This window comes from Pseudopipra pipra, chromosome 2 (genome assembly GCF_036250125.1).
Source record: "Pseudopipra pipra isolate bDixPip1 chromosome 2, bDixPip1.hap1, whole genome shotgun sequence".
Classification (NCBI taxonomy): domain Eukaryota; kingdom Metazoa; phylum Chordata; class Aves; order Passeriformes; family Pipridae; genus Pseudopipra; species Pseudopipra pipra.
Window position 1 is genome coordinate 85,800,637 of NC_087550.1, and position 21,061 is coordinate 85,821,697.

At 35.9% G+C, this 21,061-nt stretch overlaps 1 protein-coding gene across 3 annotated transcripts in view; it reads left to right on the forward strand.

The window, feature by feature from the left end:
* Positions 1 to 21,061, forward strand: part of HERC2 (HECT and RLD domain containing E3 ubiquitin protein ligase 2) — a 108,597-nt gene that overhangs the window by 71,942 nt on the left and 15,594 nt on the right. For all 3 annotated transcript variants that reach the window (XM_064646222.1, XM_064646223.1, XM_064646224.1), the window contains exons 61-84: positions 479 to 656; positions 1,084 to 1,165; positions 1,248 to 1,419; positions 3,371 to 3,515; positions 4,190 to 4,415; positions 5,191 to 5,362; positions 5,921 to 6,107; positions 6,854 to 6,994; positions 7,153 to 7,344; positions 8,619 to 8,772; positions 9,473 to 9,580; positions 10,560 to 10,691; positions 11,209 to 11,367; positions 11,459 to 11,577; positions 11,957 to 12,082; positions 13,018 to 13,173; positions 13,321 to 13,436; positions 13,562 to 13,760; positions 14,955 to 15,169; positions 15,673 to 15,850; positions 17,468 to 17,629; positions 18,752 to 18,843; positions 19,647 to 19,786; positions 20,828 to 21,015. In XM_064646222.1, coding sequence (XP_064502292.1) covers positions 479 to 656; positions 1,084 to 1,165; positions 1,248 to 1,419; positions 3,371 to 3,515; positions 4,190 to 4,415; positions 5,191 to 5,362; positions 5,921 to 6,107; positions 6,854 to 6,994; positions 7,153 to 7,344; positions 8,619 to 8,772; positions 9,473 to 9,580; positions 10,560 to 10,691; positions 11,209 to 11,367; positions 11,459 to 11,577; positions 11,957 to 12,082; positions 13,018 to 13,173; positions 13,321 to 13,436; positions 13,562 to 13,760; positions 14,955 to 15,169; positions 15,673 to 15,850; positions 17,468 to 17,629; positions 18,752 to 18,843; positions 19,647 to 19,786; positions 20,828 to 21,015 — 3,739 coding nt within the window. The remainder of the gene's footprint in view (positions 1 to 478; positions 657 to 1,083; positions 1,166 to 1,247; positions 1,420 to 3,370; positions 3,516 to 4,189; positions 4,416 to 5,190; positions 5,363 to 5,920; positions 6,108 to 6,853; positions 6,995 to 7,152; positions 7,345 to 8,618; positions 8,773 to 9,472; positions 9,581 to 10,559; positions 10,692 to 11,208; positions 11,368 to 11,458; positions 11,578 to 11,956; positions 12,083 to 13,017; positions 13,174 to 13,320; positions 13,437 to 13,561; positions 13,761 to 14,954; positions 15,170 to 15,672; positions 15,851 to 17,467; positions 17,630 to 18,751; positions 18,844 to 19,646; positions 19,787 to 20,827; positions 21,016 to 21,061) is intronic.

Sequence of the window (21,061 nt, forward strand, 5' to 3'; positions counted from 1 at the left end):
TGAGTTGAATCTTTTCCCTGAATTAAGGGAATATTGTAAACATATGAATAGTAAAAGTTTCCAGTACTTACAAAGAAGCCTAACAGTAAATTCTAGTTCTGATTTCTCGCAAAGAGCAAAGTTGGGATGGGAGTGTCATCTTTTTCTGTCTCTGTCTGCTACTAACAAATCACTCACTTTGGGCAATAACAGGATATTGGATTTCACTTCATATTATATGCTGTTTAACTGATTCATCACTTTGATATTTTGACTTTGTCACCTAAGTTTTGCAGTGTATATATAAAAAACTTCTTGAATTAAGCCTAGATTTATGGTGCCACTAAAGAGTACATCTTGGAATCACAGTGTTGCATCTTATTTTATCTTGAGATTGCTATTGGTTATTGCACAGAATTTTTTTGGATTATGAAGGTTGGATTGCATTGTGTGACTGTTTCATAATTAATTCAATGAATTTGTTGTTCATTTTCTCTAGGAACTGTGATAAACCCAGGTTGATAGAAGCACTGAAAACCAAACGCATCCGTGATATTGCCTGTGGCAGTTCCCATAGTGCTGCTATTACCTCTAGTGGTGAACTGTATACGTGGGGTCTTGGAGAATATGGAAGACTAGGACATGGAGATAATACCACACAGCTGAAGCCTAAGATGGTAAAATAAATGTTTCTTGTCTCTGATGAAATGCAAATGTGTTTAATAAATGATAACATTAAGCTAAAGCAACAAAAAACATGAAAGCAGTATGAAGACATTGTTTTGGAGTGATCTGAATTAGATTTTGGGACACCTACCTCTAATAACAGTAAAGCTATTTCAGAAAGGCCAAAAAGATCCAGTCTCTTTCTTGAGAAATGATATAAAATGACTAGTGCTGTTTTGAACATTCATGTCCTGCATCTACTTTGATGTGTAGCTGGAAGCTGTTACTGTAGCACTGTAGGATTCTGAGGGAGCGTGGCTTGATAGTTCTTTGATCAGGCTGGGCACAATGAACAGGGTTCATAAGACTTGGAAATGTTTGTAAGGCTTTAAAACACAGGTTTTTTTAAACCTCTGGCTTACTCCTTGTTTTTTGTAGGTTAAAGTGCTGCTTGGCCACCGAGTCATTCAGGTTGCTTGTGGAAGCAGGGATGCTCAGACTCTTGCTTTGACAGATGAAGGTAGGAGTATCATGTTCTAGAAGCTTTCTAGCACATGGGAATTCTGTGATCATTGTTTGACCTGAAATTTGGTGTTTGTTAGGTTTGGTGTTTTCCTGGGGTGATGGTGATTTTGGAAAACTGGGCCGAGGAGGAAGTGAAGGATGCAACATTCCTCAGAACATTGAAAGACTGAACGGCCAAGGCGTTTGTCAGATTGAGTGCGGTGCACAGTTCTCCTTGGCACTGACCAAGTCAGGAGTGGTATGGACATGGTATGTTACATTTGCCAGGAAGTGCTAACAAAGCAGTTGCTGAGTATGTGTGACATTTACTGCTATTCAACTGTCTTAACTCCTTTTGTGCCTTATCTGTGCACTCTGATTTTTAAATTGGCAGCTCTTCAAGACAAGCTGTATCTGTTCAATTACTCTAACACTGTCCTGTAGTGTGTTTAGTTGTGTGTTGTATTCTGTTAGAGTGCCTGAGTCTTAGGGAATTAGTGGAGGAAGGGAGAGATCATTCCCTATCTTCGTTGCAGTGGAACATGTAAAGGAATGTTAATTCAAGACTTTGGAGTGGAATGAGGAAAAAGAGAACCTGAGAACTATAGCATGGAGTATGTAGTCTCCAGCTAAAGCAGAGACTGAGAGTAAGCATACAGTAGAGTAAGGAAGTAAGCTGAAGTTCAGGGCAGATGGGAAGAGCTTCCGTGGAAACACAGGGTCTCTGTGGAGCTAGTTGCTGCTCAGAAGGCCACTGAGTTGTCAGTAAGGGTGCCTTGAAGCAAGAATTGGTAGGAGATGATCATAGAGTTAGTCAGAAACATTTTTATTTTTCTTCCATTTGTGTGCTTGCTTCTGCTTTGTTTTGAACACAGTTCTGGCTTTTAGAAATTATAAACCTTTCTGTAAAATTTCAGAGCTTACAGCATGGCAGATCAACTTCAGACTTCTAACCAGATCAAGGTCTTACCCCATCTTTGTTATTAAGACTATGGCCCATTTTATGTTTATCAAAGCTAAATAGACTTAAACCAGTCATTTTTGTTAAGTAATTTGTCAGTCGTTGCTAAATGATATGAACAGAAACCCACAAAACTTTTATTTGTATAAGTTACTGCTGTTGTTAAAGAGGAGAAAAGTTTTTAGCAGAGATGTTGTTTCTCAGAGTGGTCATTGGAAACTATTTCTTTCTTGCCCTTCCTCCTCTTAATTTTTTTTTTTGTAGTGACAAAAGGGGTAAGAGGAAAGGGAATTTGGCAGTCTTTAAGAACTCTGCAAAATGCTTGTTCATTCCTTCTTTGCCCCAGTTTGTCTTAACACTTATGTCTAGTCAAAAATCTACAGCTGTTTCATGACATTACATGTCTACAAGGAGATTTTTTTTGTGTCTGTTTCAACTGGGCATGTCTGTGCTTTAGGATGGCTGAGTTGCTTCTAAACTTTTATTCTTCTTGAATTGTAATGGTTTAAAAAAAAATCACAACTTCTGGGTTATAACTTCAGGTAGATAACAGTACTGTATATCATATTTGTCTCCAGAATAATATAACCTTTCTTGAGAAAAATTGGTGGTGGTGGTGGTGAGCAACAGAACTGAGTGAACAGTTACTAAAAATGCAGTGGAAGAAATCTCAGGGTTTTTTCTTTACTGACATTCTTGGTAGAGGCATTTTAAGGTATTTACAATAGTTTTGTGTAGACTATTTTTTTAGTGCACTTTGTGTATAATAATTTTAGTAGAATTTAAATTATGGAGACTTGAGAACCTATATGGACGCTTCCAATAGTGTGAAAAAACTCAATTCTGAAAACCTGTTAATTCCTACGTATTTTCTTATGTGACTTCTTAAAGGATCTGTTGTTATTAGGTTTATCCTCAGTAGTATAAATCTGTCCAGGTCTTATCAAAACACATGAACTTGCAAGTGTTTATAATTGCAGTGTTTCTGCAACAGAGGAAATTAAAGGTAATCCCAATTACTTTGCATACAAAAAAGTCATACTCATGCCTGTTCTATATTGAGGTGAGAAGTTACGGAGTCATAGAACTGCAGTTATCCTCATTCTTAGGCCTTTGTAATTCAGTTTTGAAGAATTTGCTCCTTGCTGTTTGTGTTTAATGCAGTGATAACTGGAGTATTTTCATTCGGGAAGCTGCACTGACAGAGGAACGTGTAAACAGTGTAGTTGTTCTGAATGTTACATTTATTGTCTGTTGCAGGGGTAAGGGTGACTACTTCAGGCTAGGCCATGGCACAGACGTACATGTACGAAAACCACAGGTTGTGGAAGGACTGAGGGGTAAAAAGATTGTGCACGTGGCTGTAGGCGCACTTCATTGTCTAGCGGTTACTGACACTGGACAGGTACGTTGTGTCTCACCCTCCATTCCCCTCATTCCTTGATCCAGAAAGGAATAAAGTAAACTGGTGATGAAGAAAAGTGTAACGGTATTGGTGCTGATTAAATGAAATAAATATTTCTAATTATATTTATTTGCTTTTTAAAGTCCTGCATAAATAAAAGCATGATTATAATTTAAAATATATTAGCTTTCATATTAGTACTGGAGTTTAAATATTTTTTTGTCGTAGTAGCTTTTGTAATGCTTTCCTTGTATTATCTCATTATCAGTTTCCTGCTTCTTACTCTGGAAATGCAGATGCAGTCATAGGATTCTGGAGAGATTTCTCTGCTGTGATTCAGCATTATCATAGTATTGGTTCATAGTATTGTAATTACTAAGCAATTAATTCTTCTAACTTACTGTTCACTGTGAACATTCAGTAATTTATGAATCAACTGATCATTTATGAATTGGCAATAATTTATGAGTCATCTGATAAAGTGCTTTGATTTTTTTCTTCAATGTATGATAATGCCTGCATTAATGAATAGGGTGGGAAAAAGTCACGACAGTAGGTTCTAGTAGTGTCCTGGAGTAACAGTACAAGCTACTAACATTCCTTTGTAGGAATTTTTAAGAAAACACTTAAATGAGATATGCAGTGAAATCATATGTGGAAATGTTTACTGGCAGGTTTACGCTTGGGGTGACAATGACCATGGGCAACAAGGCAACGGAACTACTACAGTCAACAGAAAACCCACTCTTGTCCAGGGCTTGGAAGGCCAGAAAATCACTCGGGTTGCTTGTGGGTCTTCCCACAGTGTAGCATGGACAACGGTGGATGTAGCTACACCATCTGTTCATGAGCCAGTACTTTTCCAGACAGCAAGGGACCCTTTAGGTGCTTCTTATCTTGGTTGGTATTTGTTGCCTTACATTGTTTTTTCTTTTAATGCCATTGGAGTGTTTGTTTTGTGTGTGGTTAAATAGGTGATAGAAGAATGCAAAAAAAAAAAAAAAAGTCTTAAAAAAATAAAATCACAAAACAACAAAATACACCTTTAAAAAAATAGCCAACAAAACCTCTTCCTGAGAGTTGAACTTGTAAAGGACTTGTTCAGAAGTCATATTGGTTTGAACTTTAATTGTTGTTCAGAAGATTAAAATGCAGCATGGTTTCTCAAACACCCCAAAGACTTTGTCTTTATGGTGGTAATGATAGATGAATGCTACTGTAATATTAATCTTTTCACCTGTTACCTTTTGTTTCTAAGGTAAGAGACTTAAGAATTAAGGAGTCAAAACAGCAATGTTTTGTGTTGCATATGAAAGCACCAAACATTTTGCTAATTAAGCTTTTTGATGACCAAGGCAATGTGTATCTAATATATATTCTTGTTATTTGGGAATGTTTGTGTAAGTAAACCTTGTTTTAGATGCTGATTACCAAAATATTTTGTTTGTATTACTTAATCTTTGTAAGTAAGTAACAAGTTCAAACACTTATTTTACAAAAGCTCTTGCTGCAAAGCCTCAATATTGACTTTAATATTGTAGCTGTAGGCACTGCAGTTTAATAATCTACTGTAGATTAGTCATCTTTCTGATTTGACAAGAAATTAGATAAATCAGTTCTAACGATGTATTACACCATTAAAAAATGCTCACCTTCTCTTCCGCCCACCCTCCAGGTGTTCCTTCAGATGCAGATTCTTCTGCTGCCAGTAACAAAATCAGTGGGGCAAACAGTTCCAAGCCGAATCGTCCTTCTCTTGCTAAGATTCTCCTGTCACTTGATGGGAATGTTGCCAAACAGCAGGCATTATCTCATATACTGATGGCGTTACAAATCATGTATGCCAGGTAGGAAACATTTTTTGTCTGTTGCAGAGCAAAAGATGACACAGCTTACCATGTATTAGGGTCTCTTGAGTCAGGTATAAATTGCTTAACAAGTTTGGACTCCTCAGGATGGGCTTAAGCTTCCTTTAATTTTTTTTTTTTAATGTTGATGTTACCTCTGTGCTTTTGTTTCCAAAAGTTTAAATTGTCTGGGGGAAAAAATGTTTATTTAAGAATGCTCAAGTGAACAATGTAGAAGCAGTTTAAGTCAGTCATGATAGATAATAGGGAGGAAGTAGTTGGGGGCAAGTTGGAAAGAACAATAGAACTTTACAGTGCCCTCATTGTTAATAGAGAACAGAGTATTTGTGCTAAAATTTATGAAGAGAAACTCAGGTTAAAATAGTGGCCTTAAAACATGTATTTAATCATCAGGCCCAAAGGAGAAGAGTGATAAACTACTCTCTAAATAGAGCTTGGAAGCCTTACCTTATTTTGTTAAGACAATCTAATATAATTTTTCAAGTTCAACAAGGGAGTATAGTTAAGTTTATGTTAATCTGTCCTAAATGATTTCAGGGATGCAGTTGTTGGAGCGTTGATGCCTGCAAGTATGATTGCACCAGTAGAATGTCCCTCTTCATCACCAGCCCCCCCATCAGATGCTACGTCTGCAGGAAGCCCTGCAAATGGAGATGAATGCATGCTTGTAGGAGATATAGAAGAGAGGCTGAGCCCAAACCCATGGCAGGACAGGAGAGGGGAGGTAAAGTGTCAAATTATTTTTTTTCCATCAGTTTTTAACAGTAAAGCTGAAAAATATGATCTCCATTAGTTTGATAATAGCAGAGAGTGAAAAAATCTTTCATGGTCTAATTTCAGGACTGGGTTCTCTGTGTATGTCAGATGTGGAAAAGCTGAAATTTTAGTGTGAATTCAATTTTGAACTTGCAGAAAGCATTGTGTCACTTAAATGCAATTATGATGATTTGTAGTAATATTTTAGAGGTATTGAATTTTTTATAGGAGTGATATTAAAAAACAAAGTCAAGAATAAGAGGATATTTGACCATTATTGAATGAAATGAAATTATAAACTTAGATCAATTAATGTAGACATGAGGCCCTAAATGAAATTCTACTCTGATTCCCAACTGCTAACAGAAACAGAAAAAAGAAAAGGCTTGCTACTGAAGAGATCTTTTGCTCTAACAAACTAGGAATTTGACATGTATTATTAGGGGTTGTGATGTACTTTGTGGACTTTTCTGTAGGCACTGGTGTTTTATTGTATGTTTTTGTAGCAGCTGGCATTGAAGGGGTGTGTTGGCTGTTTTTCTGTCTTAGGAACATAAAATAGAAGCTAAAAATACGAGCAGTGAATCTGAGCTTATGGCTCTTTTTAGATTGCTGCTGTCTTTGAACACTAGCCCTTCTAATGAATAATTAAACTCTTAAAGGTTTTACAGTGTATTGTTGAAGCTTTTATTAGTTATTATTTGTTTTGGCTAGGTTGTTCCTTCAGAAGATGCTGTGACACCGTCTGCTGTAACTCCCTCAGCTGCTGCTGCCTCTTCCCGTCCTTTCATTCCAGTCACAGATGATCCTGGAGCTGCCAGTATCATTGCAGAAACCATGACAAAAACCAAAGAAGTAATGTTGTCAATACCTTCCTTAAAACTTAAGTCCTTACCATGCTTTTATCAAGCAGGGTTTTTTTGTGCATGTGTGCTTTAAAAATTATTCTGTAAGTGACTGCATATTTTTAAATCTATCTAAAGACAGAGGGATGTTTATTCTTTGTTTCGTAGGATGTAGAAAGTCAAAGTAAGGTATCTGGCCCAGAACCGCAGTACTTGGATGAGTTTACGAGTCTTCTGGTTCCAGATGACACGCGAGTCATGGTTGACCTGCTAAAGCTTGCTGTGTCCAACCGAGCAGGTGAAAAGGGAAGAGATGTTCTTTCAGCTGTGCTGTCTGGCATGGGCACAGCTTACCCACAGGTCAGGCTTTGTTTCTGTTGCATTTTAACTATGTCCTTTCTATTAGTAGCTTTCTAGAATATTTTCTTTTATTGGAAGTACAGCTCAACACACTGAGAAACTTAATAAACATGAAAATTTGAGTTGAACTTAAATGCATGTAAGCTTTAATAATTTTAATGGAAATACTACATGAATGTATGCATGTGTTACAGATGTCAGTAATAGACTAATTTCTCAATTTGTCATGCTGCAGTTAGGCATTAAAATAGAAGCATAATTAACGTATTTATATATTGGCTGTGGTTATTGGAATGAAGCTGAATTAACCAAGCACTATGTGCTGGATCTGTAGAATGTTACTTTAAAAACTTCCATGGTGGTTTTGCTTTCCATCTGAGTTTATTTCTCAGATTGATGCAGTCATTATTGCTTGCTAAAAGTTCTGTTAATAAATTTTTAAAGATTTAATAATTTTTCTTAGTTGTTAAGATTTACATTTGATGCATTGGACTTTCTAACTATTTACAAAGTATCCATGGGTGTGGGTTTTTTTTTTGGCATAGCTGACAAAAAGAATGTTGCAAATGATAAATTATTTATAGAATCTGTGTACAGTAATGAACTGAAAGTTGTTTAATATTTCTTGTAGCTTTACCCTTCAAATAGTAGTAACAATTAATTTCTTTTAAGATTTCTAAAACTGTTATTCCCCACCCCCTTAATTTTCATTGATTAGCTAAGTGTATTTATGTTGGGTTTGAGATGTAGTTTTCCCAGTCCAATTAGATACATGCTATATGTGCACTTATACATTAGTTCTGGGGTTTTTGCTTCTAACATTAAGAGTGAGTAACAGAACAGCTCTTGTTTGCGTGGGGTTTTTGTATTTTGCAGTCAGAATTTTTATTTGAAACTGCTCTTTTAAAATTAGTACTATTGGAATTTTCTCCCTAAGCAGTGATTTGCAATATTACATACTGGTTAAATATTTATACCTTTCATTAATCTCTTGCTCTATGCTTTACAGCTTAGATTTAATAGTTTGCTTTTTCTGTAAGGAAAAACAATTATATGTGTTGTCATTTACTTACTGAAAACTTACATAGTTTGGCTTTTAGTTCCAGAAGTTTTTCTAGCTTTACCAAAAGGAGTATTTTTGAATTAATATCGCGGTCTATGAATCAGAATTCAGAAAAAAAGTTATTTTAAATTTGAGAAGAATGGTAGTTGGCTTAGATTTCTTGGACTAATCAAACATACTGTGTGTAAAGTGTATATTTTTCTTTTCTTAGGTTGCTGATATGTTGTTGGAGCTCTGTGTTACTGAACTAGAAGATGTAGCAACTGATTCACAAAGTGGTCGCCTCTCTTCACAACCAGTTGTGGTAGAAAGCAGCCATCCATATACTGATGATACCTCTTCTAGTGGCACAGTTAAAATACCAGGTACAGAGTTCTTAGAGTTACATTGCTAAGATTCAGTTACTTTCCAGCTTGCATGCATTAAGTTGTTCCTTAGCTTGCAAAAATGTTTATTGAGCTTTGAAATGTTACATATCATATTGCTATAAAAAAAGTATTTTTTGATGCACTTACATACTGCATGAACATCTTGATCAGATGAAATGTGCATTTTTGGGTTCACTGGCTGTGATTGCACTTGTATATCATTTTTGTTTTCTGTTCATTTACGGAACTGAGAAGGACTGACTCTTTTTCAGGGTCAGTAATTGAACACTTATTTTCTAGTCTTGAGCAAGAAAAATACTTTGTTTTAACACTTCCTTCAGTAGTGCTTCCTTCAGTAAGTTTTACCTAGTACTTATGAAGAGTTACAGACAATAAAGAGCTGTTTGCCTTAACTTTAATAGACATTTTTTGTCTTTTGCAACTTTAATTTTGAATGTTCTGATATGGTCTTTTGTCTGCTAGCCCCTACTCACATGAGCTTGCTGTGATCTAAGCCTTGCAAAGAAAAGAAATTACAGACAAATAATGTCATTAAACTTAAGGAGGTTATTTTTATTAATGAGTGCTATGACTTCCAAACAACTCTGTTTGATTTCATGTGGATTTCTAAAATACTGCATTTATTTGCGGTATTGATTGCTCTGTAAAAATTTGTAAACTCTTTGTTGCTGTTTAGGTGCCGAGGGACTGAGGGTAGAATTTGATCGCCAGTGTTCTACAGAGCGGCGCCATGACCCACTCACCATAATGGATGGTGTCAACAGAATTGTTTCTGTCCGATCAGGTTATGAGATCTAGTGCTTTTCCAAAATTTCTTGAGTGGTTTACTGTTAAATGTTGAATGAAATGTACCACTCCCTGTGCCAGACTTCTTGGGAGGGATATGCAAATTCTCTTTTAAACTAAAAATGATATCTGATCTAGACACACAGAGTGATCTTGCATCTTTAATTATAGAGAATCTCTCAGAAAAGCATGTTGTGCTGTCCTCTTCTTCCTAAGAGCAGTTAAGGGTGTAAAAATCAGTGTTTAGCACCCCTGCCAACATGTGTGAATTTCTGTATAATAGTCAAATGTCCAAAATGATAGCTTGATGCTCTCTCTGTTTTCTGCTCTGGCCTATATATGTGACACTACATGAATTCTTCACATCTTTAATCTTGATATCTCTGATTTAATTTTTAAGAACTGTTAATTTGTAGTAGATTTTAGAAGAACATTTTTAATCTCATCAAATTTTATGTTGAACCTGCCCATACACTACATCATGTGCAAAGGTCTCAGTAGTTACTGCCTGTGCTTAATATCTCTGGGCAATCGTGATGTGGGCTTTTAGTGTTGACCCATTTTTCCCCGGACTGTTTCAGATGCACATTTCATTATTGAGATATTTCTGATTGGATTCCTGGTTGGAAGCTGTAAAACTTAATTTAATGTATATGTTGTTATATATTTTTGTAATATGAAAGATAATTAAAAATAGGACAGTGGATTTTAGTAAGCTTTTGTAATGCCTCTTAAATGTGCTAATAAAAGCACTGAGGCTATCTACTAGCAGTGCTAACAGAACTGTTAAAGACTTCAGTTTTGGTCATGTAACATCTTTATAGTTACGTTTATGTGCTTTGCATAGCTTTTTTTCTTAAAAGCATTTATGTAATGTTTATAATGCGTAACCATGGAGAGAAGTTGCTATGGATGAATGGCTTGCATATTGGCTCAGACAGTATAGATGAATATGTTCATGTTACCTACCATAACAGGTCGTGAGTGGTCAGACTGGTCTAGTGAATTGAGAATTCCAGGGGATGAGTTAAAGTGGAAGTTCATCAGCGATGGGTCTGTGAATGGATGGGGATGGCGATTCACTGTTTACCCGATCATGCCAGCTGCAGGTAAGGTGTCACATATGACATATACAGACAGATAAGAGAGTAGATTTTCTTGTCTGCTTTTTACAGTTGCATTTATTGCATGGTATTTACATGCCAGAGTTCAATAGTTCATTTACATTTATACTAAGAAAAATATACTTTCATACTTAGGAAACATTTTCAACTAAGTCCTGAGAAGGTGCACTTGTTCATAGGGAAGAGATAAAAATATTTTGTAATCACTCTAGTTTGCCTCTTCATTGGTGAAGAGAGGATACTTTTGGGGCACAATTCATCTGAAATGCCTTTATTTTTTTCAATGCATTTGCTTTGAAATTAGGTGAATTAGGTAATGAAAGTGCTTCTTTCTTCAGTCCCTTCAAAGGGAGGTGGAATGGATCAACTCACATGCAGATTAGCACTCTACAGTGATGTATTTGGTCAGCTAAATCCTACCTATGTTCTGTTCTTATTTCAGTCTGAGGACAAACTTTCCTCAGCTTTTTTTTTTTTTTTTGTTGCTTTTTGTTTCTTGCAGGCCCTAAAGACCTTCTCTCAGATCGTTGCATTCTTTCGTGTCCCTCAATGGATCTGGTTACGTGTTTGTTGGATTTTCGCTTAAATTTTGCTTCCAACAGGAGTATAGTTCCTCGCTTGGCAGCTTCTCTTGCAGCCTGTGCTCAACTGAGTGCCTTAGGTAGGTATAGTCTTAAAATTAAGTCTGTTTGTTTGAAGTTAAAATTATTGTTTTAAGTAATTACATTCTTTGTGTACTTATTTTTCTTTAGCTGCTGGCCACAGAATGTGGGCCTTGCAGAGACTACGGAAACTGCTCACAACCGAGTTTGGCCAGTCCATTAACATCAACCGGATCTTAGGGGATAACGAGGGAGAGACACGAGCTTTGGTAAGAAGGCAGTGATGCTCTCCTCTTCACAATTTTCACATTAAGATGTATGTGAAGCATTAAATGCTAGCCCTGATGTATGTTTTTTCTATCAATGGCAAAATAGGAAATAGGCAAATGAATAGTTGTCTTTCACAGGTCTGCAAGTCCATAAAGGTACTTTATTTTAGGAAAAAAATGGCTAATTCCAAGTCTGTGTAGATGTGCTTTTGGAATTGCCAGAAAGTGGTAGAAATACTTTTATGTTAAGAAGAAGATGAAAATAATACTTAACACAGCTTCCTGTAGTTTGGGACGTTATTTGTGGTTTTATTTCTAAATAATGTACTTTCTGTAATGAATACAGTAGGACTAACTCTCTGGTTCTGTGATGTTCTAGAGTTTCACAGGGAGTGCTTTAGCTGCTTTGGTTAAAGGTCTTCCAGAAGCTTTGCAACGACAGTTTGACTATGAAGACCCCATTGTGAGAGGTGGCAAACAATTGCTCCATAGTCCTTTCTTTAAGGTAATGAAATACAATCATTAAAGAATTTGTTAGAACAGTTCTGGGATTTTTTTGTAAGCCATGGTAAGCACACCTAGTCCTAAATCAGGAATGTTTTCTGACAAACCCAGAATACTTCTAAAAGGAGAATCAAATATACAAATAAAGGATAAGGAGTACCTAGCTAGGCAGAGGTAGGTAGGTCAGAAAAACATCTTGGAAGTACAGTAGGCTACACTTTTCAATAAGTGATTTCCAAGTTGTCCTAATAGGAGTGTTGTATATTCTATTTAGTTAGTTAAATACTCTGAAGGCTTTATTTACATCCAGTTGGAACAAATAAGTGTCTTAAGTGGAAGGCTATTCTGTTTTGGACCCTATACTTCAAAATAAAAATAAACTAGTTGAAGAGATGTAGAGAAGAGCAAGAAGAATATAAGGCTGAAGAAGCCTCCCATGTAGTAAAGTGAAATTAAAGATAGCTTACCTATCTTAACAAAAAGAAATTCTCAAAAGTTTATACAAGGAAGAAGTAATCCATTGTTCACAATATTCATCAGTAACATTGATTTGAAATCGAATCACATTGAAAATCAGTTGAAAATTCATTTAATTGTAGGAAGGGGACTTAATTTAGAAATGGAAGGTAAAAAGTTCAGCACATGGTATTTGATATAAAAAAAGTTAATTAATCTAGGAGTGTTTTTTCCTGGGAGGTTATGAAAACTTCTGGATTGGAAGAGGAAATTAGGTACATGACATAGTGTGGGTACACTTGATGTTGCCCCATCAGTGAGGGTAAGGAAGATGACTCTTAGTGTCCCTTGCACTTTATGTGTCTTTGAGACCATGTTCAGGCCCTACTGGTCTATGCACTGTTCAACTGTATCAAATGCATATTAATTTTTATTGCACATTTTTGATCCATCCCTAAAATGTTTTTTGATTGTCTGCAGGTGCTTGTGGCTCTGGCTTGTGATCTGGAGTTGGACACACTCCCTTGCTGCGCAGAGACGCACAAATGGGCCTGGTTCAGGAGATACTGTATGGCATCCAGGGTTGCTGTGGCTCTTGATAAAAGGACACCATTACCTCGCCTTTTCCTTGATGAGGTACTGTGGGAATACTTTAAATGGTTAATGGAACATGTGAAAGTGTTTCATGTAAGAAGATACACTGAGATTGAAGTATTTTATGCCAACTGCAATAGGAGTAACTGATAATTTGAATAAAGTTGTTTAATACAAAATATTTTACAGGTGGCAAAGAAAATCCGAGAATTAATGGCAGATAATGAAAATATGGATGTTCTTCATGAGTGCCATGATGTCTTCAAGAGAGAACAGGATGAGCAGCTTGTCCAGTGGATGAACAGGTTATTTCTTTCAGCTGTCACTGGTTTGGTCTTGTGATGCTTTTTTATTGCACAATGACAAACTGCATTTTCTGTGACTTTTAAAAAACTCTTTTAAGATTTTGTTTGTTTTGCATTTTCTGCAGACGACCTGATGATTGGACACTTTCAGCTGGAGGCAGTGGAACAATTTATGGTTGGGGTCATAATCACAGAGGACAACTTGGTGGAATTGAAGGGGCAAAAGTCAAAGTCCCAACTCCATGTGAAGCTCTTGCTACCCTTAGACCAGTGCAGTTAATTGGTGGTGAACAGACTCTGTTTGCAGTGACCGCTGATGGGAAAGTAAGGATGCAACAAATGGTTGTTTGTTTGATTCCCTTGAAACATTTCATCATCAGTCAGAATGGGTTTGACTAAATGAAAAATAATGTGCATAGCACAGGTTTATTATTAGTATTGGTAGTAGTAGTTTTGTTTTATTATTTTAAAGAATCTGAACTGTACCAACTCCACCTGTGCGTTCTAAGAATGCAGTGTACTGTGGCATTAAATGCGTGAAACAAGATGCATATTTTAGTTCTTGGTTCAAAAATGTGATCAGATTTTGGAAAACAAAACTGGGCACAAGCAATGTGCTCACAGAGTTCCATGAAACAGGACAGACAGTAAAATGTAATGATGATTGTATCTCTCTAACAGGGGAGAGGTATAATCTCAGATTATTCACATTTGGCTAAATGTAAATTAGATATTGCAGGATCCAGTTTGCAGATGCTTAAATCCTGAGCAAAAAGGAATCACAGTGCAGAAGTTTAGTGTAAGGTATAGGAGAAAAAAATAAGTAAATGAATTCGAAAAGTCTTTATTTTTATACAGATGGCAGCTCTCTGTTTAGGACATGATGGAGAATTTTAGCTGGAGCTTTGTGTAACAGTTACATTCATCTAGTGAAGTACTATAATGATTCCTTGGGGTCAGTATTGTCCTTGTTAATTATTCAGAGAAGGGTAAAGGGCAGATTAAATATATTTATTGACATTCTGTTGAAAGAAATTATTGTCAGAGAGACAAAAAGAGTGAAAAGCACTACTTAGAACAGTATTTACGGGAGGGAAGGGAAAGTAGCAATTGTGTTTAGGTGTATGTATTCTGCCGAAGAAAGAACATTAGAATAGTGCTGTTGGAAAGAGAGCTACAGGTGATAGTGATAGATGATTTTGTGATGTTATATTGCAAAGCTATGGTTTCTTGATAGTTTTACAAAACAAGCTTTAGGATTTCAAATGAAATCTGTTAAGTCAGTGAGACTTCTTCTTGGCTTGAATGTAGCCATATTTTCTGAAAGCTTTTGTGAAATATTTCAAAATATTTCTTATATTCCAAAAGATAGAAAATAAAAGTCCTGTAAGAAACTGTTTTTTCCAGACTTTCCTTTAACTGTATTCTGGCGTACATACTTAAAGAATTCTTCTCTACATCTCCAGTCAATGTTCTGCATGAGGCAAATAAAATTAAATTTTATTCTTTACTCTAAAGCTGTATGCCACTGGATATGGAGCAGGTGGTAGGCTTGGAATTGGAGGAACAGAGTCAGTTTCTACTCCAACTTTACTGGAATCCATTCAACATGTGTTCATAAAGAAAGTTGCAGTGAACTCAGGAGGAAAGCATTGTCTGGCATTGTCTTTTGAGGGAGAAGTTTATTCTTGGGGTGAAGCAGAAGATGGTAAACTGGGTCATGGAAACCGAAGGTAAGTAACACTCCGATATGTTATTTTAAAAGAAACTATTAATGGATACTTATTATAGTTACTATGTATTAAAAGTGCTATGTGAGTACTGCCTACATGCAGAATTCAGCGTTAAGTAGTGATGTGGAAACATATATTTTAAAATTGGAGAACCACAAAGTATTTTTCAGATAAGCAGTTACTCTGATTTCTGTATTTAGATATCACCTTCTAACAAACATATCTGTGGATGCTAAAGTTCAGTGGCTTTCCTTTGAGATCTGTCTTGTAGGTAGGTGTGTGGAACCTTTTGGGAGCAAAACTGCCATTGTCCTGTTTTCCACATGCACTGTTGCCTACATTAAATGAGAAGTTTGGTTGTGTTAGAGATAAGTGTTCTGATCCAAAAAGTAAAAGGAATGCTCAAGTCCATGGGGGCAACATTATGTGTTTTATACTAGTATGTTTTATAGTAGAAATGGTCTGTTCTGAAAGTTTTGTCCAGACAAATGTTTTTATTTCAGCCCTTGTGATCGTCCTCGTGTAATTGAGTCTCTGAGAGGTATAGAAGTGGTTGATATTGCTGCTGGGGGAGCACACAGCGCTTGTATTACAGCTGCAGGAGACCTTTTTACATGGGGAAAGGGAAGATATGGACGCCTTGGGCATGGAGATAGTGAGGACCAACTAAAACCTAAACTGGTAAGAAACCTTTGGAGTATTACAGTCTTAGTCCAGTTCATACCTTCTGATTCGTAACTTTTTGCATTTCTGCATATAGAGAATGAAAAGGCAAACCAGTGACATATATCTATAAGAAATTAACAAATTCCCACACCTGGAAGCATAAAATGAAAGAGGAGCTCCAAACTTTGTGGCTTTTAGTGTTCACTAAACAGCTTACAGGGAATTTCTTTCAGAGAGGTTTAAAAAAAAACCCAAATCAAACACCCCACCTCTCAGTAAGTAAATTTCACCCTTTCCCAGATGTAGTTTGCACTGAAAATGAGTTCCTTGTCTTCTGGGTCTTCTCATTATTTACTTCCTGGAAAATACAACAGTGTTTACAGTGATAGCCACTTAGTCACTTACAAACTACTTTTTTCTCCTGACATAATAATGATACTCTTGATTGTCATGATTGAATACTGACATGTTACAGAAGTATACACTAAGTTAATAAGAATTTAATAAAGTAATTATGAAGTATTTAATTGCTATTTGCTAAAGTAAGTTGAGTTAAGCAGTTTTTGATGAAGAAGATTAAGTAGTAAATACAAGAACTTGGACAGTATGGAATGTAAGAAGAATGAGTATACTGATAAATTCAGACTTGTACTTGTGAACTAGGAGCTTTTAACCAGAAATAGTGGTATTAAGAAAATTTCCCTGCCTTTTAAATGAGAGTTCATTTTGCTACCTGCATTCTCTTGCTGAAAATACAGCAAAGGCTAAGATTGTGGTTTTTGACTCAAACTGAATGTTAGTTTGTTATTTTTATTCATAGCTCTGTGTATATATTTCTATTCATATGAGCATTAATTTTTTCCAGTGTTTTAATTTGTGAGATGAGGTATCATACATTCTTAGTCCTCTTTGGGACCTTACCACCTGTATTCAGATGTTCTTGTTCCCCTGGCCCCAAAAAAGCAAGGTTTGCCCACCTTTCCTTTTCCCCCCTCCATGTTCTTTTGTAGTACAAAAATAGATAACCTGTAGATGAGTTGAAGTATGTGAAGTTCCATGCTACTTTGGGTAGTGCCACCTATAATCTATTTCAAGTAGTTGTGAGGATGGGAAGGATGTGATGTATATGTGGGTCACTAAGCTTTTACTTTGTGATTCCAAATCCCATACTTCGTCACTAGATGGCACCATTTCAAAAGACGTTGATTACATTCAGGTTATGATGCAAGTGCTCAAAAACTGAAAACTAGTAAAAGACTATTTGAAAACAAGACTTTTTCTTTTTCCTCTTACTGTATTTGCCCAGAGAGCCTGAAATTATTTGAACAGAATATAGTCTTTGATAACCTTAGGTATTTTGTATTAATTGTTTTCCCTGACATTTTAGGTCAAAAAATTTAACTAGTTCACCAGTTAAAATAAATAAATCCTGTATTTAAAACGCATAGTTAGTTTTCATTTTGCTGTTTTGAAAAGAGCAAAGCTCTTTGAGTTGCCTTTATTTGCTTATGCCTGTGCTGTTTCAGACTTGTAGTTCCACTGAACCACTTCTGCAAGTTGGGTTTGTCATCTTTTCGGAAACTAAATGAGTGAGTCTTCTATTGTGAACAAAACTGGGTGATTTTGTTACAGGTGGAAGCTCTCCAGGGTTACCGTGTGATTGATATAGCCTGTGGCAGTGGAGATGCACAGACGTTGTGCCTGACTGATGATGATACAGTCTGGTCCTGGGGTGATGGAGACTATGGAAAACTTGGGAGAGGAGGTAGTGATGGCTGTAAAGTACCAATGAAGGTATTTCAGTGTAATTTTTTTCATTGCTTTAGAAACCAGGATGTTGGTGGAGAACACTGAAGACAGATTTGCCAATATGTGTAAACTTTGACCCATCTTGGGACATCAGGATTCTGCTGCCTGTCATTAAGATGAACTTTATAGGCTACAATAACAAGTCTTTGAGTTTTGTGCTGACTGATGAAGTTGTACTTGAAGGTTTTTCTTTGGAGGGCATTGCTGGTTTGAGCAGTATTTATCATTTTAATTTTGGTTCCTGTCAAAACATTACATTTTGCCAAGAAATCTTCATGTTTGTTTGTGTTAATAAATTTCCATAATACTCCTGAAACCATAAGTTCATTCCAGAAGGGGGTATCAATTAGTTGAAAAATAATCTTACTTATATTAAACTTACATTAAACTTTATATTAAACCCTTCCTGTGAATGCATGGCTGACTTGGAATTTCTTCATGTTACAAATGAAATCAGTGTGGCAATCAAATTTGAATTCCAGTACTTACTATGAAGACGAATGTTGCTTGTGTGTGAGAAATGTGTGTTTCATTGTGTATGCCTATGCACAATGGATTTTAGATTCTAAATTCAGAATCACACTTTATTACTTGGATAGAGGTATCCCCATTCAGTCTCCAAATGTTTCCAGCATGATGTAACATAATGTGAAAATAGTTTGTTTATCTTTCATCAGTCATCAGTCCCATAGGATTGATGGTAAAGCAGCATAAGGATAATAATAAATAGGAAGAGTCTACTGGAGGTATAAATATTTTTATTATGTCAGCAGAATCACATCCTTGTCATACCAACTGGGGATGATTAATGTTGAGTGTTTGCAGACCAAGCCTTATCATTGCTACTTGGGGCAATTGCCAAGTAACTATTGGAAAAACATACCAGAGATGGATCTTCAACAGTTTGTGAAATTTGAGCTTCTTTTTAGTGTTTGTGGTAAACAGTAGAAACATGAAGGGAGTAGAATTCTTCTAAATTATCTACATAAACATTTTGATTTGTAAATATACATACATTTGGACGTTATATTTTACTTAAGACTGTGCAGTCTATGGATTTATAGCCTCCTTAATTAACTCTGATTTGATTTGATATTATTTTTTTAGATTGATTCCCTCACAGGCCTTGGAGTGGTTAAAGTAGAATGTGGATCACAATTTTCTGTGGCCCTTACCAAATCTGGAGCAGTATATACATGGTAAGTATTCTGTATTAGTTATTTTGACAGTATTAGATGTAACCTTGTCTGTAACAGATATTAGTAGTACACTGCCTTCACTGTTTTGATCTACCCCATCAAAAATTTTCTGAGTTCCTCTGTCTTGATTAGTAATCCACTAATGTTCTTTGGGGAACATTTTGTAGTGCTGTGAATGAAAAATCCAAGTATTTTGTTTTGGAGACAGTAGAATTATAAGCATGAAGTGTCATGCAGAGTGGAAGATGATAGCATAAATAACATTCTCATGTATTATCAAAATTGTGTCTAGCTTGTGGTGGCTGCAATGTGAGAATTTAATTTTAGAGTTCATTGTTTTAATCTTCCTACACCACTCCGAATTTTGTCATTTAAACTACTAGACTAAAATGTTTAAAAAGACTAAGGAAAATACCTTCCCAACTTGCCTCTGCCACCTTGTTTGTGTGACATTAGATATCCTTAAACTGTACGAAGTTCAAGTCTCTGAGATCAGTAAACGTACTGTTTTTGCAGATAAATGATTCTAATACTTGACCCTTTAAGAAGAAAAAAATAAACCACCCCCTGCAAAAGTGTTAAAAGGACCTACGCAGAATAAGTAGGAACAGCACAAGAATTTGTACTGTGTCAGCAGAATCACATTGATACAAAATAGGGATGATTAAGTTGAATATTTGGAGAATATTTTGATATTGGACTTTATAAGTACATCGACAGACCATGTCTGATATTTGCTCTGCAGTTACATTTTTTCCACAATTAAAACACAATTTTGAACTTTTTTACTCTTCTCTGTGCAGGGGCAAAGGAGATTATCATCGCTTAGGCCATGGATCTGATGACCATGTTAGAAGACCACGACAAGTGCAGGGACTGCAAGGAAAGAAAGTCATTGCAATTGCTACAGGGTCTTTGCACTGTGTTTGCTGCACTGAAGATGGTATAATAATCAAATAATTTATTTAGTTCTTAGCACTGAATTTGAATAAAATGAAACTTTATCTTTTAGTCAGGTGTTGGTAGGTTGTCCTTGCAAAAAGCACTGGTTCTCTGTGTGCATGGATACATTTTATGTTTGGAGATGTTGCATGTTTCTTAAGCAGCAAGCATGATGTTGATTTAAAGTGATCACATAAAACTAAATTGATGAAAATTAAAGAATTCAAGTTGCATAAACATTGATGGTCAAAGAAAAATATGGAACTCTAAAAGTAATTACAGAATGATCAAGCAGTAGCACTGAATGCATTCGGCTTTTTTTATTTTTTGTAGAGTCTTGTGGACCTGCTGAAGTGTTTAACTTGCTAAATGAAGCATTTCACAAACAATATTGCTTCTTACAGAGCAGGCTGAGATACTGAATATCCTTTGTAGCAGATTCACTCCCCCATTTAATTAACAAATCTGCACAATAGCTGAGTGTTTTATGGGTGCTAGTGAAATATAACTGCAGAAAATGAATGTGAATAGTGAATATAGCAGCAGAAAATGAATGCTCAGGATCAAGGTTGTTACTTTAAAAGTATTTTCCAATTATCTTGCAACTGTGAGCACCTATTTTAATGTCCTTTCTAGTAATATAACTTACAGGATCTTTTGTCTCATACAAAATGTTAAGCCTTTTTAAATTTTTTTTTTAATATTGGCTTTGTTTTTTTCTGTGAAATTATGTTTCTGGTGTTCTGGTGTTCTTCTGCTCCACCTTTTTCTCCTATTCTGAATAGAACTCTTTAATTATACAAACTACTAGGAAAGAAATGCATTTTATGCTAGCTGCTCTACTTAGACTGCAGACCTAGATATGTCACTGAAGATTTATCTGTACTAGATAGTGGATTTCAGGATGGCCATCAGTCCTAGAAGTCTTGATTACAGCCCAAGACCTCATTCAGTTAGATGTTTTATAAATACTAATTTAAAAAAAAAGAGCAAAAAGCTTGTATATTAGCTTCAGAATGATCAATTATTTTTATTGATTTAGGGGAAGTGTATACATGGGGAGATAATGATGAAGGGCAGCTTGGAGATGGAACAACTAATGCCATCCAAAGACCGCGCTTGGTTGCAGCACTTCAGGGTAAAAAGATCAACAGAGTAGCCTGTGGCTCAGCACATACTTTAGCTTGGTCAACCAGTAAACCTGCTAATGCTGGCAAGCTCCCTACACAGGTAATGCATTCGGCTTATTGAATTCAGATTTAAATGTACTTCGTAT